The sequence below is a fragment of the Pundamilia nyererei genome, unplaced genomic scaffold (assembly GCF_000239375.1).
Source record: "Pundamilia nyererei isolate P.nyererei 1_Seehausen unplaced genomic scaffold, PunNye1.0 scaffold00138, whole genome shotgun sequence".
Classification (NCBI taxonomy): domain Eukaryota; kingdom Metazoa; phylum Chordata; class Actinopteri; order Cichliformes; family Cichlidae; genus Pundamilia; species Pundamilia nyererei.
Window position 1 is genome coordinate 760,882 of NW_005187539.1, and position 12,864 is coordinate 773,745.

General features: G+C 40.1%; 1 protein-coding gene across 1 annotated transcript in view; it reads left to right on the forward strand.

Annotated features, from left to right (window-relative positions):
- Positions 1-12,864, forward strand: part of rftn1b (raftlin, lipid raft linker 1b) — a 121,447-nt gene that overhangs the window by 58,441 nt on the left and 50,142 nt on the right. The window contains exon 4 of the mRNA XM_005744026.1: positions 7,944-8,052. Coding sequence (XP_005744083.1) covers positions 7,944-8,052 — 109 coding nt within the window. The remainder of the gene's footprint in view (positions 1-7,943; positions 8,053-12,864) is intronic.

The window sequence follows — 12,864 nt, forward strand, 5'->3', positions numbered from 1 at the left end:
TCTACAGTGACATTTCAGTCATTTAGCAACTCTTTCACCCACAGCGACAATGCAATAACTGCAGAAAACCAATACCCAATATTACAAGCAACCAAGAATAAGGAGTGTAATAATAAGAGCTGCTGTGCCCCAACAGTTGTTCCACAACCACAGAGTGATCATGTAAGAAAAACTATAAAACTAAAGGGAGGCTTACTCTGACAGGAATATTGATGTTCAAAGAAATAAATATTTGAAAACAGAAACAGGCATGCAACCAGGAAGGTGACAAAGTTTCAATAAAACAACATGAAATGAAACTTTGTTTATCCTTATGGAAAATAAAACAGAAAGAAAATAAACAAGCAAACTAAGCATTGCACAAAACAGAACAAAAGATAAATAATGCAGCTCAAAAAAAGTCACAAATGAGAAGTAAACAAATTCGTTTGTGCAATTGTATGCTGATGATAATTTAAATTCATCGGAGGAGGGAGACAGTCTTAAGATACCTCTTTCTTTTTCCTCATCCCTGCTAGTGTTTGCTGCAGATATCAGGCTTGTTTTTCTCCCTTCAGCGAAAAACAAAACAAAAAAGAAAAACCCTCCACTGATTTTTCTTGTTGTACAGTATGAGAAACAGCCTCCACAGTGTGGGATAATTCATCACAGCAAGCATGACAACTTAATTTGGGTTTGTCAGACTTTCTGTTTTATCTTTATTTACAGTAATTTTGGCAGAGTTGAGCAGTGCACGTCGTTACGATATGCCCTGCTTACTGTCACTCACCTGACAGCCGCTGGGAGACAGTGACGTCTCTGCCAGAAAAAGGGAAAAACATTTTTAAAAGACTTAGTTGCTATACGGTCATCTGAGGCATGCTTGCTCTGGAAATAATGAATGGAGAGGAGAGTTCGAGAGAGCGTTTACAGTAGGATGCTCGTCAGAGCCTGTCAAACAAACTCGTTTCTATAACGATTACCAAAACAATGACATATTTTCTGATGTGTCACATCTGTGTTAAAGGTGCAGGTGAGAGAGTGAATGAATGAAATGCTTTAATTATTTGTTAACTCAAGTTCTAACTGAGGTGACACCTAAGAGAATGGATAATTGGAGATTTCAACATGGAAATCTACAGGAATTGATTTTATTGACTAATTTACTGATTTTATTTTTGGAATGGATCCCAAGTGGCTGCTTCAGGAACTGCAGATTTTGGCACCTCCATTTGGCGTCATTTTTCTGAATCATTGTTTAGCACTTGTTAAAACCACAGTGATAACCATATATATTAGGCTTATACTGAAGTGCATTGCATATGACATTTGTATCTCATAATAAAGATCCTTCCTATCAAAAGGATTGCAAAATAGAACTGAGTTATTCATTTTAAACCTGATGATTAGAGATGCTTTATTTTCTGTTTATGCAGAAAATAAAGCTGACTTTTACTCTGCTAACACCAAATGCATGGATTATATTACAATTACACATTAAAGAAAATTAATGAAATGCCCCTATATGATGCTGTGAAACCTTCACAAGCCAAAAAAAATCACAAGTTGAATCTTATTGAAATAAAGGTAAACACGGTAGCATCTGCAGATTTGTCAAAAATCATATTTATTCAAATTAGTTTCAGTCCTTTTCCCCCCCCTGGACACCCATGCCCCACCTGCAGGTGTTTGGTGTAGTTAGAATGCATGGCACCTTATCTTCCCTCCCTTCTGTGTCCATTAGTAATCACCTCCGATGCTGTTGTATAGAACACTTCAGGCTCACTTTTGGCATGCACAGATATTTGTGCACATGGTCTCTGCTCCCCTTTGCTCTGGAAAACTGGACAGCAAAAATATTGACTCATTGAGTGAAAGGGCAGCAGCTGAATAGACTGCATTTCTTGTATTTTTTTTCTTAAAGACATGCTTGCCTTGCTCCTGTGAAAAGGGACACCATAAGGGGGAAGAGGAATGAAAGAGAATCACAGCTGGATAGAAAGAAAAAGACAGAAGGAGGCTGAATGCTGTTTTAAAAAAAAAGGAGAGACAGAGATTGAGTGAAAAGGGCAGGGAAATTTACCATCCTTTGATGGCCTCAACCGAATGCAAGGCCCAGGCTTTATCTGCAGTGTCTGTCACCGTGGAGACAGCTGCTCACATCAGCACCAGCCCAAGGGAATCCAAAACTCCACCAGGGGATCAGGGAAGAGAAATCAGCAAAACCAGAAAGGAGAACATCTCCTCTGCTGTTCGCTTTCCCTGTCAGGCCCAGGGATCAAAAGAAGAAGAAGAAGGTGGGGAGGGGTGCAGGGGTTGGGGGGATGTGGAGGGTTACAATGAAAACATGTCAGCAGGCAGCCATTCATCCATCGCTCCAAAATGAACAGCTTTTTGTGACTATACAGAAAACAAAGTGAAAGTCAAAATAGAGGAGCTGACTGGTGTACAGCAGCTATATTTATATTTGACATGCACAGTATGTCTGCAGACACAATCCCAGTTAAGTCTCTACAGTATTAACCTCAGTGTGAAAGGCTCAGTCAACAAGGCAATTCAAATGGACGGGGTGATGCTGTGGGAATTTAACAGAGAGCTTGTGTACATTCACCGTTATGTCATCCACACACGTTCAGATGCAGTCACCTGACTGACATCTTGTTGGGGGGGGGGGGTAAAACTTTAAAAACCCTATATTTTAATTTGTCACTGGTGGTGTTCAAGCCCATTACATCCTGCAATGGGAAAGAAGAAGAAATGCATACAAAATGGATTGCACCGTTTGAAAATTTAAAATGTCAACTGTCAAATTTTCCAGTGTTCAATTTGGTCACGATGGAATAGGGTTACAGTTCAGCAGGCAATGTCTGATGGGATATATTCATCATTATTGGGTAATTGCAAAGAGCTCCTGTGTGCTTGCAGGGAAAGTGAGAGATGAAAGAGAGAGATGGGTTGAGAGGGAGGATAAGGATGGAGAGTGTGCAAGAGGGATGGAGAAGGAGGAAAATAAAGAGGTACGGTCTGAAAACCATTACGGGGGGATTCGCTCTGGTGAAATTATTCACGAACCTGTGAAAATGTGACATTAGAAGAGTTGTGCTGTATTATTAAAGCACCACAGTGGCAGAGTGCTAAACATGGGTTCAGATGCACCCTGACTGTGTCGTCATAGCAATAGATGAGTTGGGGTGGGAGAGGACTGACACGACTTTGTTTCTGATGCAAAAAGGCCAGAAGGAAATTCATATTTTGAGTCATTCGCTGACTTTGCCGTGGAATGCTTTTATGCACCCTTGACTTCCTTTCTGCCGTGTGAGTGAAAAGCTTTTTTTTGCATACAGAGAGTGCAGTTTAACTATTCTCAAGCCATTTCCTCAATTGGGTGATATTAAAGTAATGACTTAAAGCATTTTACTGAATGCACACATGCTTACTTAGTGTAAGTGAAAGTATGTTTTAGCTATATATTTCTATGAAATATACTACAGGAGGTGAGAGGTTGTGATTTCAGCAATGGTATCAGTTTTTGTGGGCAAGTAAAAGAGGGGATAAGTCATTTGCTGAGAGGTTTTCAGGTTGCTGGAGGCAAGTTTGGCCCACAAGTTGAAGAATATCCATCCAATGCTGTAATCAGGTTTTAAGCAGATAAGCAACAGGGTAACGAGAGTGACAGCTCTCGTGGTTAGTATGTCCACCACTTTGGTTAACAGTGAAGCCACAGCTCCCCCTTAACAAAAGAACTGAGTTGTTAAGTGTCCCGCTGTGGCTCATGAGGTAGAGCTGGTCATATACTAACCAGTCGTTCAGTCAGCAGCTCCCTCAGTGCCACTGAGCAAGATATTGAACCCACAAATAATGTGTGAATAGGTCAATGTGGCTTGTGTGGTTTGCAGCAAAAAGCACTTTGAGCAGTCATTACATTAGAATTAGATTTAGAAGAGTGCTCTGTAAGAACCAGTCCATCTACCTTTATTGTAAAATGTATATTTTGGGTGTCAGCATCTGTGAGAAGGGCACAAGATGTTTGTTACTGGTACCTTTCTGGTTTGTCTTTGTTGTCACTCGATCATCATTTACTAGGCTTTTGTTGGGACTAAAGAGTCCTTGTGCAGAGCAGAAAATATACAACATTTGCAAAAGTGAAACCTTGAAAACACTGATTAACACCTGGTGATGATTTATCATTTGCTTTGCTTTAAATGCATCCATATTTTGTGCAGCTTGGGGCTGCTGTGGTTAGCAGTGTCATCTCACAGCGAGAAGGTCCTGGCTTCGGATCCACCAGCTGGCTGGGGCGTTTCTGGGTGAAGTTTGCACTCTCTCCCCATGTCTGGATACTCCAGCTTCCTCCTACAATCCAAAGACATGCATGTTAGGTGAAATGGTGAGCCCAAGTTGTATCCTCTCCCTGTGATACCCCTGCAGGAGATTCGCGACCTGTCCTTGGTGTACCTTTCCTCTTGCCCTATGACATCTGAGATAGGCTCCTTCCCAAATGCATCTTTAAATTGGATAAGTGGAAGAAAATGGATGGGTGGATGGATGTGTCAGTATTTATAAACAATGACAAGTGCAAGGCCTCCTGCTACACTAGAAAATTTGCCTGTTTTCCCAAGTGGTTAAGTCATCAGATGATGGCCAGTGGGCTCTCAGACTGGATGTTGCAATACCTAACTCTTTATTGAGCAACACTCAGGGGTAAATAGTCTGTTTTTGGTTTATGGGGAGACAGCTATGATCTCAGCTATTACCAAAGAAGTAAGCGGTTATTGCCAGGAATTACCAATCGCTAACCAAATATCTTCTTCTTCTTAATCGACCTGTGAGTCGCCAAAAGTTCTCTTCAGAGCGTTGTTCTGAGAATAATATTTTGAATAATAGACAACAACTAAACTTGTTTTGGACATTTTTTCAGTTTGGTGTCCACTGGAAAACAATAATGTATCAACAGAATCACTTTTCATACTTCAGTGAACAAAGTGTAATTGGAAACCACAGATTTACAGATGATGTTGCCACTACAATGCTAAAACAAATCCCAAAGCAAGCCATTAACAGGTAATATGCAATTAGTTTCCATGTGAACGTTCAGCTCCAGTGGGAGTGATTAGTCTAACAAAAGATGTTCTATGGAGAAACAAAGCATGTGACCCGTCTGTGGCAAGAGACGAGAGAGGATGGAGTGGAGCAGGTGTACTCACACAGGAGGGAGCTCCACATAGGTGGGCAGGCATTTGACACCCGTCTAACCACACGAGGCTTTAGGGGTTGACAGCCGGTGCTGCAAGCTGCATGAAAAGTCACCGTTTCACACAGTGAAGATGGACTGCAGGTGATGCAGCTGCTATTTTTAACCCAAGGCCTTCCTCCAGGACAGAGAGAGCTCAGTTTGAATTGTTTCCCCTGCCCTTTCCTTCTCTCTGCTTGCAGAAGTCTCTTCCATGAACGTTTAGTATTAGTTTTCCAAACCTCCTCCATAGAAAACATTTAATAGCACAAAAGTAAAGGAAATGATTGCGCTTCAGAGTGATTTATTTATTTAAAAGTCTTTTAGAAGGACTGAATCACTTTTGTTTGAATGGCAAATGATCGGACGTTGTTTTAATTTTTCTTCAACATCCAGTAAAGTGAAGGACACTTTGTTTCATCCTTTGAAACTTCTGTCACATAACTGCACAAGAAACCTCTGGGTGTTTTCTCAAAGCATGTTTCATAAGGTCGAAAATGTGAAATCAGATTTTAAAAACTGAGACTGTAACAAAACAAATGCTTCCCTCTCTGCTGCACCGTGTAAACTCTACTAGCTGACAGCATCTCTGTCTCCATTTCTCTGTTTTGTTTCCTGAAGAAGTGCCTGAAGCCCAGCCGAGCTGGTTGGTTCAGATTTATGTCGCAACCAACAGGGGATACATGTACCTTTTCTGGCAGTGCCACCAGGCTTTTGCCGTTGTGCCTTTGATTGTTATGACGCTGCAAAAAAAAAGAAGAAGAAGAAGCTCCCAGCTCGTCGTAATGAATGTTTCACAGAGTGTGTGAAATTTTTGCTTAACAAGTCAGCCGGCCCAGTTTCTGCTCTGCTGTATGCTGCGGCAGCAGTATACACTGAGCGATGGGTGTCAGTGACAGTAAAGTATGTGCGTTCCCTGCTTGTTTTTTTTTTTAATCGACCAAGTGAAGTGACTCAGTAATCCCTCATACTCTGAGGTCTAATATGCAAATAGGCCTGGATTTAAAGTGAAAATGCAATACAATATTTTACTTTACATGCTCGATGTTTTTGACAAGGAAGAAAAAAATAGCTTGAAAATGAGAGTGAAATGAAAAAATATATATATAAATGAGCTCTTGGTTTCTCCTGTGACTATAAAAGTGTCTTTTATGCCTAAAAAATCTGACAGTTTGGACTTTAAAGGGGTGCTATTATGTTCATTTTCAGCTCTGTATTTTATTCTGGGGCTCTACTGGTGAAACCTTTCATGATTCACAGCTCAAAAATAAGTGCGATTTTCATTTTTTACTGGCCATTTATGCAGAATCTCAGTACATTTTCTGGCTGAAACAGTCTCAGCTTCTGTCCCTTTAAGCCTATGTGCACTTAAAGTTCGCTTCTGCTATCTCAGACGAAGTTAGCAGTTCCCTACTCAATCCTGAAATTCCCACCAACTTGTTTTGGAAATTTCAGAAAAATAAGGACATTCGCGATAATGTCAGCTTGGCAGAAGGAAAAAAACAGTTTGACAAAGCTCTATAGATGTCATTTGTTCAGAGACTGCAGTTTAATTTGTAATTTTCATGTAAGTATGACCCCGAGACAAACTGGCGACTGGGATAGGCTCCAGCCGGCCAAACATTAAAGAAGTATTTTGTCATTTTGTAAATGGGTTTATTTTCTTTTTTTGCTTAGGGTTAAATAAAACTATCTATGCCACTCATCTGTGAGCTGAAGGACCAGGTGATGGCTAGTTCACCAGGGGAAAGTGCAGGGAGCATAAAATAATCCACCAACAAGCATATCTTAATACAAATTCACATTTATTAAATTACCTGAAGAAAACAACTATTTGTGGTCTGTTTGCATTGAAAATATATTCTGACGTATTTCTTAGCACATCTTACCAAAAACTACTCCTTTTGATACATCCAGTGGAGCCGTGGCAGGAAAATCACTGCGATAAAGCATAAGGATCACACAGCGACACACAAAGAGGATGAGACACGTACGCTCACTCAGAGCCTGAACTGAGAAGTTGCAAGGGCAGCCCCTAATACACACAGCAGCTTGCATGCATGCATCTTTTACCCTCCTGCACATCAGGTGTCCGTGTAAAGCCAGAGCTCATGCAGAGCACAGACGTACAGCCCTTGCACGCAAACACGTACTGTATGTGCACACTGACTCAGCTGCACCCTGAGCAAAACTGTGTGTGGGGCTTCTTCGCCTTGTCAACAGGATGAGAAGCTGGGAGATAGAAGCTGGGGCATTAGTCTCTTTGGGGCTGGCTCTGGGATTTCCTGCAGAGGACAAAGTAGGAAAATACAATATCATATAAATAGATTCTCTGCGCTCAAAATACTGATATGGCTTCAAAGGGGAGGGCTGCAGGGGGGAGGGGGGGCAGATGAGATTTGCATTGAAATTTCTGCCTACTGTGTGTGTTTTCTTTCATCCATGTGGATCTTTGCCTCACTTAAGTGTTATTGTATTTTTCTTTTACCTCCCACTGGGCAACAATAGCATTAACAAAGCTTCTTGATGCAGCATAATTTGTTGATAGAGGGTTCTTTGTATTTGATTCCTGGGTCTGTCAATAGCACCCTGTTTGTGACTGTAATTTTATAATTTTAAGCTGGCTGTGAAGGTGGGTTTCCATCGGTGGCTTTATGTATTCTGAGCATTTGCTCAACAGGCCGGTTCACTGGAAGGCTGAAATTCATTGTCACCCCAACTGTGTTGCATGCAGGGTGGAAAGGAGCCAGCCAGTCAGCCCACCATGCAAACTACAGCTGGAAGAGTGCCTGTCTGCTGAGCAGGTGCCCACCCCAGAGCTCATCCAGGGCTACGTCAAGAAGGTAGGTCTGTTTTACAAATGCCAAGCTGAATGTCTTGTTAGGTTGTGCCCAGCTGGAAAGAGGATAGCAAGAGATAGGGAGGGATGATTGCAGAGAAATTGTGGTGGCGTTTACTCCAAGCAGATGAATGTAGTTGGTGGTTTCTCTAGACGTCATTATTTCTACTACCAAACCTTAAATTGCTTTATTCAGCATGTCACCTTGTCTGAAGAGCCAGAGAACACAACACTTAAATGCCTACAGCTCTGCCAGCAAGCAATCATGTTGTAATCTTTTAATAACACCTTGTCACCGAATGTTTGGAGCAAAGTTGCCAATGAAGAGGAGTGACAAAGTTTGATTTATTTATTTTTAACATAATTGCAACCTTACACCTTGATAAAACGCAGACAGTAGCAAGATGGAAATATTCCACAAATTAATAGCAACATTACAACTTTCATTCTGTTTCATTCTTCCATTCAGTCATATCTGCAGTGTTGAATTGTTATTGGTAAAATACAGTAGAGCCAAATGGATATTGGATACCGATGTTTGGTGATTTAAATGTGAGATAAATGGGCTGATATTTTGTTTTTGATAAGGGGAGTTCCACACAAACAGATTTCCCTGATGTTTGCTATGTGTTGCTCTTTTTTAGCAGCCAGTAGGTGCTCTTTCTATACTCTCAACATCATGTCCACATTCTGCAATCCTGTCTGTTTTTCTTTCGCAAAAGAATCACATTTCTGCTCTGATGTTCAACAATTTTTGCCATGAGTATGATGGCAAATTATCTATAAAGAAAACTAGCTGTTCTGCAAATGGCGACTAAATAGTACAAGATCCAAAGTCTTTGCAAAATATTATAGTTTAGGATTATTAACTAAAAGCTGTGACACATAAAGAGGGCACCAGACCTACAGTAAGTAATTACGTCTAGTATGAGCATTAGTCAGATTAAAGAATGGTAAAAAAAAAATCTACCTAAACCCAAGATAATTATTTTATAAAAGAGGGATCTGATCAAAGGTTACCCGAGCATCTCCAGCCTCGACCCACATAATTAGATCCAATCCAAAGTGAGATTAGCTGGCCCAAATGCTGACAGACCACCAACAATTAGCAAATAATGAGCAGCAATAGAGTCATTTTACCTGCACCTCCATCTCACCTCAGAAGAACAGATTCTTCTCCTGCTTGCTAATTTTGTTTTACATTGTTTGGTATAAAATACAGAGTAGCTGGACCGATTCAGTGTTAAACAGCTGATGTATTAAAGTAGTAACAGTGTAATCGGCAGCTGTCTTAATTAGTTGGATAATTGCACCACATAACCATAATTGTAAGATTTGTTTGTTTGTTTTTTAGTTTGTTTTTATTAATGTCAAAGTTTAAAATCATTGTTACATTGTTGTTAGAGTTGTATTAAGCTCACTTCCTATATAAAACAATTTTTCACCACTTCAAGCAAAAACACACTATTAAGACCAACAAGGCGATGAAGGAGAAGACACATGCAGTAAATGTAAGCAAATAATTGAACAGAGCACCACTGGTGCACTTGCTAGCTGCACTTTGTTCATTTTTGTTCAAAATGAATGGTGAATGGACTTTATTGATGGGGTTACAGGGTGGAAAAGCAGGGAGTTTAAGCAGCTGGTTTAAAAGCTTAACCCAACATACAATGTCCCTGGTGGAGAATATTTTTCAGCTTTATTATGTGACAATAGAGTGCAGCTCCTGATTAGTTACAAGGTTCTCTTAGTCTAGTTTCTGTTAAACTAAAATGTTCATGAGTTATTTTATACTTAAAATGACTTCAAATACATTTGTGCTTATGTTTGACTTACGCTGTGTCACTGTTGCGCTCTAAAGCTGCTGCTGCCACCTTGTTTCAATAGTTTCACACTTCAAACTTGAAAGAGCGTCATTTCCACTGAGTTCAGTGGAAAATAAGGATGGAAAATACTCTTTATTTACTTACACTTAGAAAAGCTGCTGTCAGTAAGCATCAATGAAATGAAATTGTTATCAGAAATATCATTGAAATATTCTGGTAGAATTTTATGTGACACCTGGCGTAAGCACCTGCTGTCTCATAAATTATTTTCTTACAGTAATAAAGGAGCAAACCCAAATTATTAGAACCAGAGTTGTACATAAAAAGTTCTTTTTACTCATTTATTTATTTAGTGAACGTGATGTTTTTTTTTAATGAGAACTTGGTATCAAACTGTGGTCTCATTCTTTGAATCTTAGTCAAACTCTATTTACAGTTGTCTTTTGCTCTCCACTTATTCTCTGATTGGTTCTGTAGCTGCTAGCTTGTCCACGAGCTAGTTGCAAACAAGCTAGCACTTCAGTGGGTTTTGGTGTTTATGATTTGTGGTATTGATAATCCTCTGCTGGTCCTCATGTTGAGATATGAAGCAGAATAAATGTATTCTGTATTTTAAAGTTATCGTATAACTTTAAAATACAGAATATTGCCCCCGTGTCTCAGTGAAGCTGCACATATCTATCTGTGATAAAAGCCGTGTTTCCCTCATGGTTCACGTCTAATGTTAATTAGCCAACCAAGCAGCTTGCATAGATGTATTTCCCATAGAGAAGATGAAAGCAGCAAACAGGAGCCAGAGATTCGAAATCACTGATTTAATAATGAATTGGCTGTGTATCATATGTCACTGTTGTGAATACATTGCTGCTGAAAGCCTGCTTGAAATGGCACTTCAGATGATATATACGACACACCCTCCTCTTTTGCAGGCTGGAAATGCTGCGTCATCATGATTCAACTCTCCTGCCTAATCTATATATTACCAGCCCCGATGCCGGCCTTTTGAGCCCCGCTTCTGAACCTTTCTCTGCATTTTGCCCTTCGATTAGTCATGCAACTGCAGTCCTGTAGGACCTCATTACTGTTGGTTATCATTTTAATCTACTGAGCGGCTACACGCCTGCTGAAGTAGGAGCAGGAGGCCATGCTACAAATCTATTAAAAGGAGAGTGGACATGGATGAGTGGTAGAGAAAGGAGCAAAGAGGGCAGTTTTCTTGAGATACTCTCTTGGATTCTATTGCTGCCTCCATTTTCCTTTCTTCAACTTTCATATTCAGTCCTTTTTCTTCCGTTCTGTCTCAGTCTCTGTCATTATCCCTTTAGCCTCTGTCATTTCTACCCTCACTCTGTCTGCGCTCTCTATCTCTCTCTCCGGGGTTTTCATCTTGACCTTCAGACACCTCCTCCTGGTGCCACTTTAATAACTTACGGGGGAAATAGAAAATGTGGTCTCAAGTCAAAATTGAAATGGGATTTTCACTACAGGCTGTTGATATTCTGGTGGCAGTATCAGGGAAGCTACTTCCTGAATATTTTTTCATCAAGTTTGTGCTCAGCATCATTTCTGCTAATGAAGAGAAATGATGTGATTTCGACCTCAAATCCTCATTTTCTTGACCTGAGGTGGCTCCATCTGGGCCAGAGTGACTTGTGTGTTCATTTAAAATGAGAAGTTCAGAGGAATGCTGATTTTTAATTTTATTCTCCATTTACTCTTTTATCCCCAGCAGTATATGCAGGACACGACTCCTGAATTAGCAATTGTTCTCATTTTCAGAAATAACATTAACCCTTCTTTGATGTGGCCAAACAAGCAGTCTTGTAGTTGCAGTAACTCTCAAACCACTTCTTCTTTTTATCTAAAAAAAATCAAACTACTCTCATTAGAAGACAGTGATATTCTAATAAGTTCAGTTTTCTTATGAAATGCCTTGAAACTGAGTAAAACAAAGACATTTACACACAGGCATTAAGGTGCAGTTTTTAGGTTTAAGCTGTCAAACTGCTTTCTCTGTGTTTAAGTAAATGCAAAGTCTAATTACAAAGTAACTATTCATAATTATGCTCAATAACTCTTAGACGTTAAAGCTCATTTGTTTTCTAAACAAAGAAAAACTAACACTTGAAGACTGGACAGTTTTTGACAGAAACACATTTTCACCATTATTAACATATAAACATACAGTAACGGTCAAAAGTTGGGTTTTCATCACATTTTGCATTGCAGATCATTGCTGAAGATACAAATAGGTTTGTGGAAGCTGCAGAAAGGTGTCAAAATAGATTCTCCGAAGAAACCATTAATGACTTTGAACACTTTCGGCTCACCTGGAGCTTTTTCAAAAGTTTTAAAAGAGTTTCCAAACTTTTTCCACTCTTTAGTTCATCTCATGCCAGAACAGTTGAAGCTGCGCTGAAGTTGGGTAACTGTCGAGGTCAGAACATCTGATGAAGCAGCCCATCACTGTCCTTCTCAGTTAAACATCTCTTACAGAGCCTTAAGGTGCATTTAGGTCTTCCTCAGTAGTGGCTCCTTTGAAGCAGTTGAGCCTTAAAGGCCCGATTCACACAGACTCCTCCCAGCAGCTGGTGCTGATGATGAGTTCCTCCTGCATGAACTTATGAAGCATTGACTCTAATTTGAGACATTGTTAATTGGCAATTTGTGATGCTGGTAACTCGCTGGACTGACCTTCATGTCATAAACTAATGATGCACTGTTGTTTCTCAACTCATCCAAGTTCTTTCCATTATTGCTGGATTGCTGCTGTAGTCGACATAACTTCAATACAGCACAGCTGATGATCTCAAACACAGCTGTCACCGTGTATTGTGAATTCTGTGTGTGTGTGTGTGTGTGTGTGTGTGTGTGTGTGTGTGTGTGTGTGTGTGTGTGTGTATTCATATGTTTGTGGGGACCAAAAATTGGAAGTTTGGCATTTTTGAAACTCAGAATGAAGTTTTAGTGTCCAGGTTAACAATGTGTTT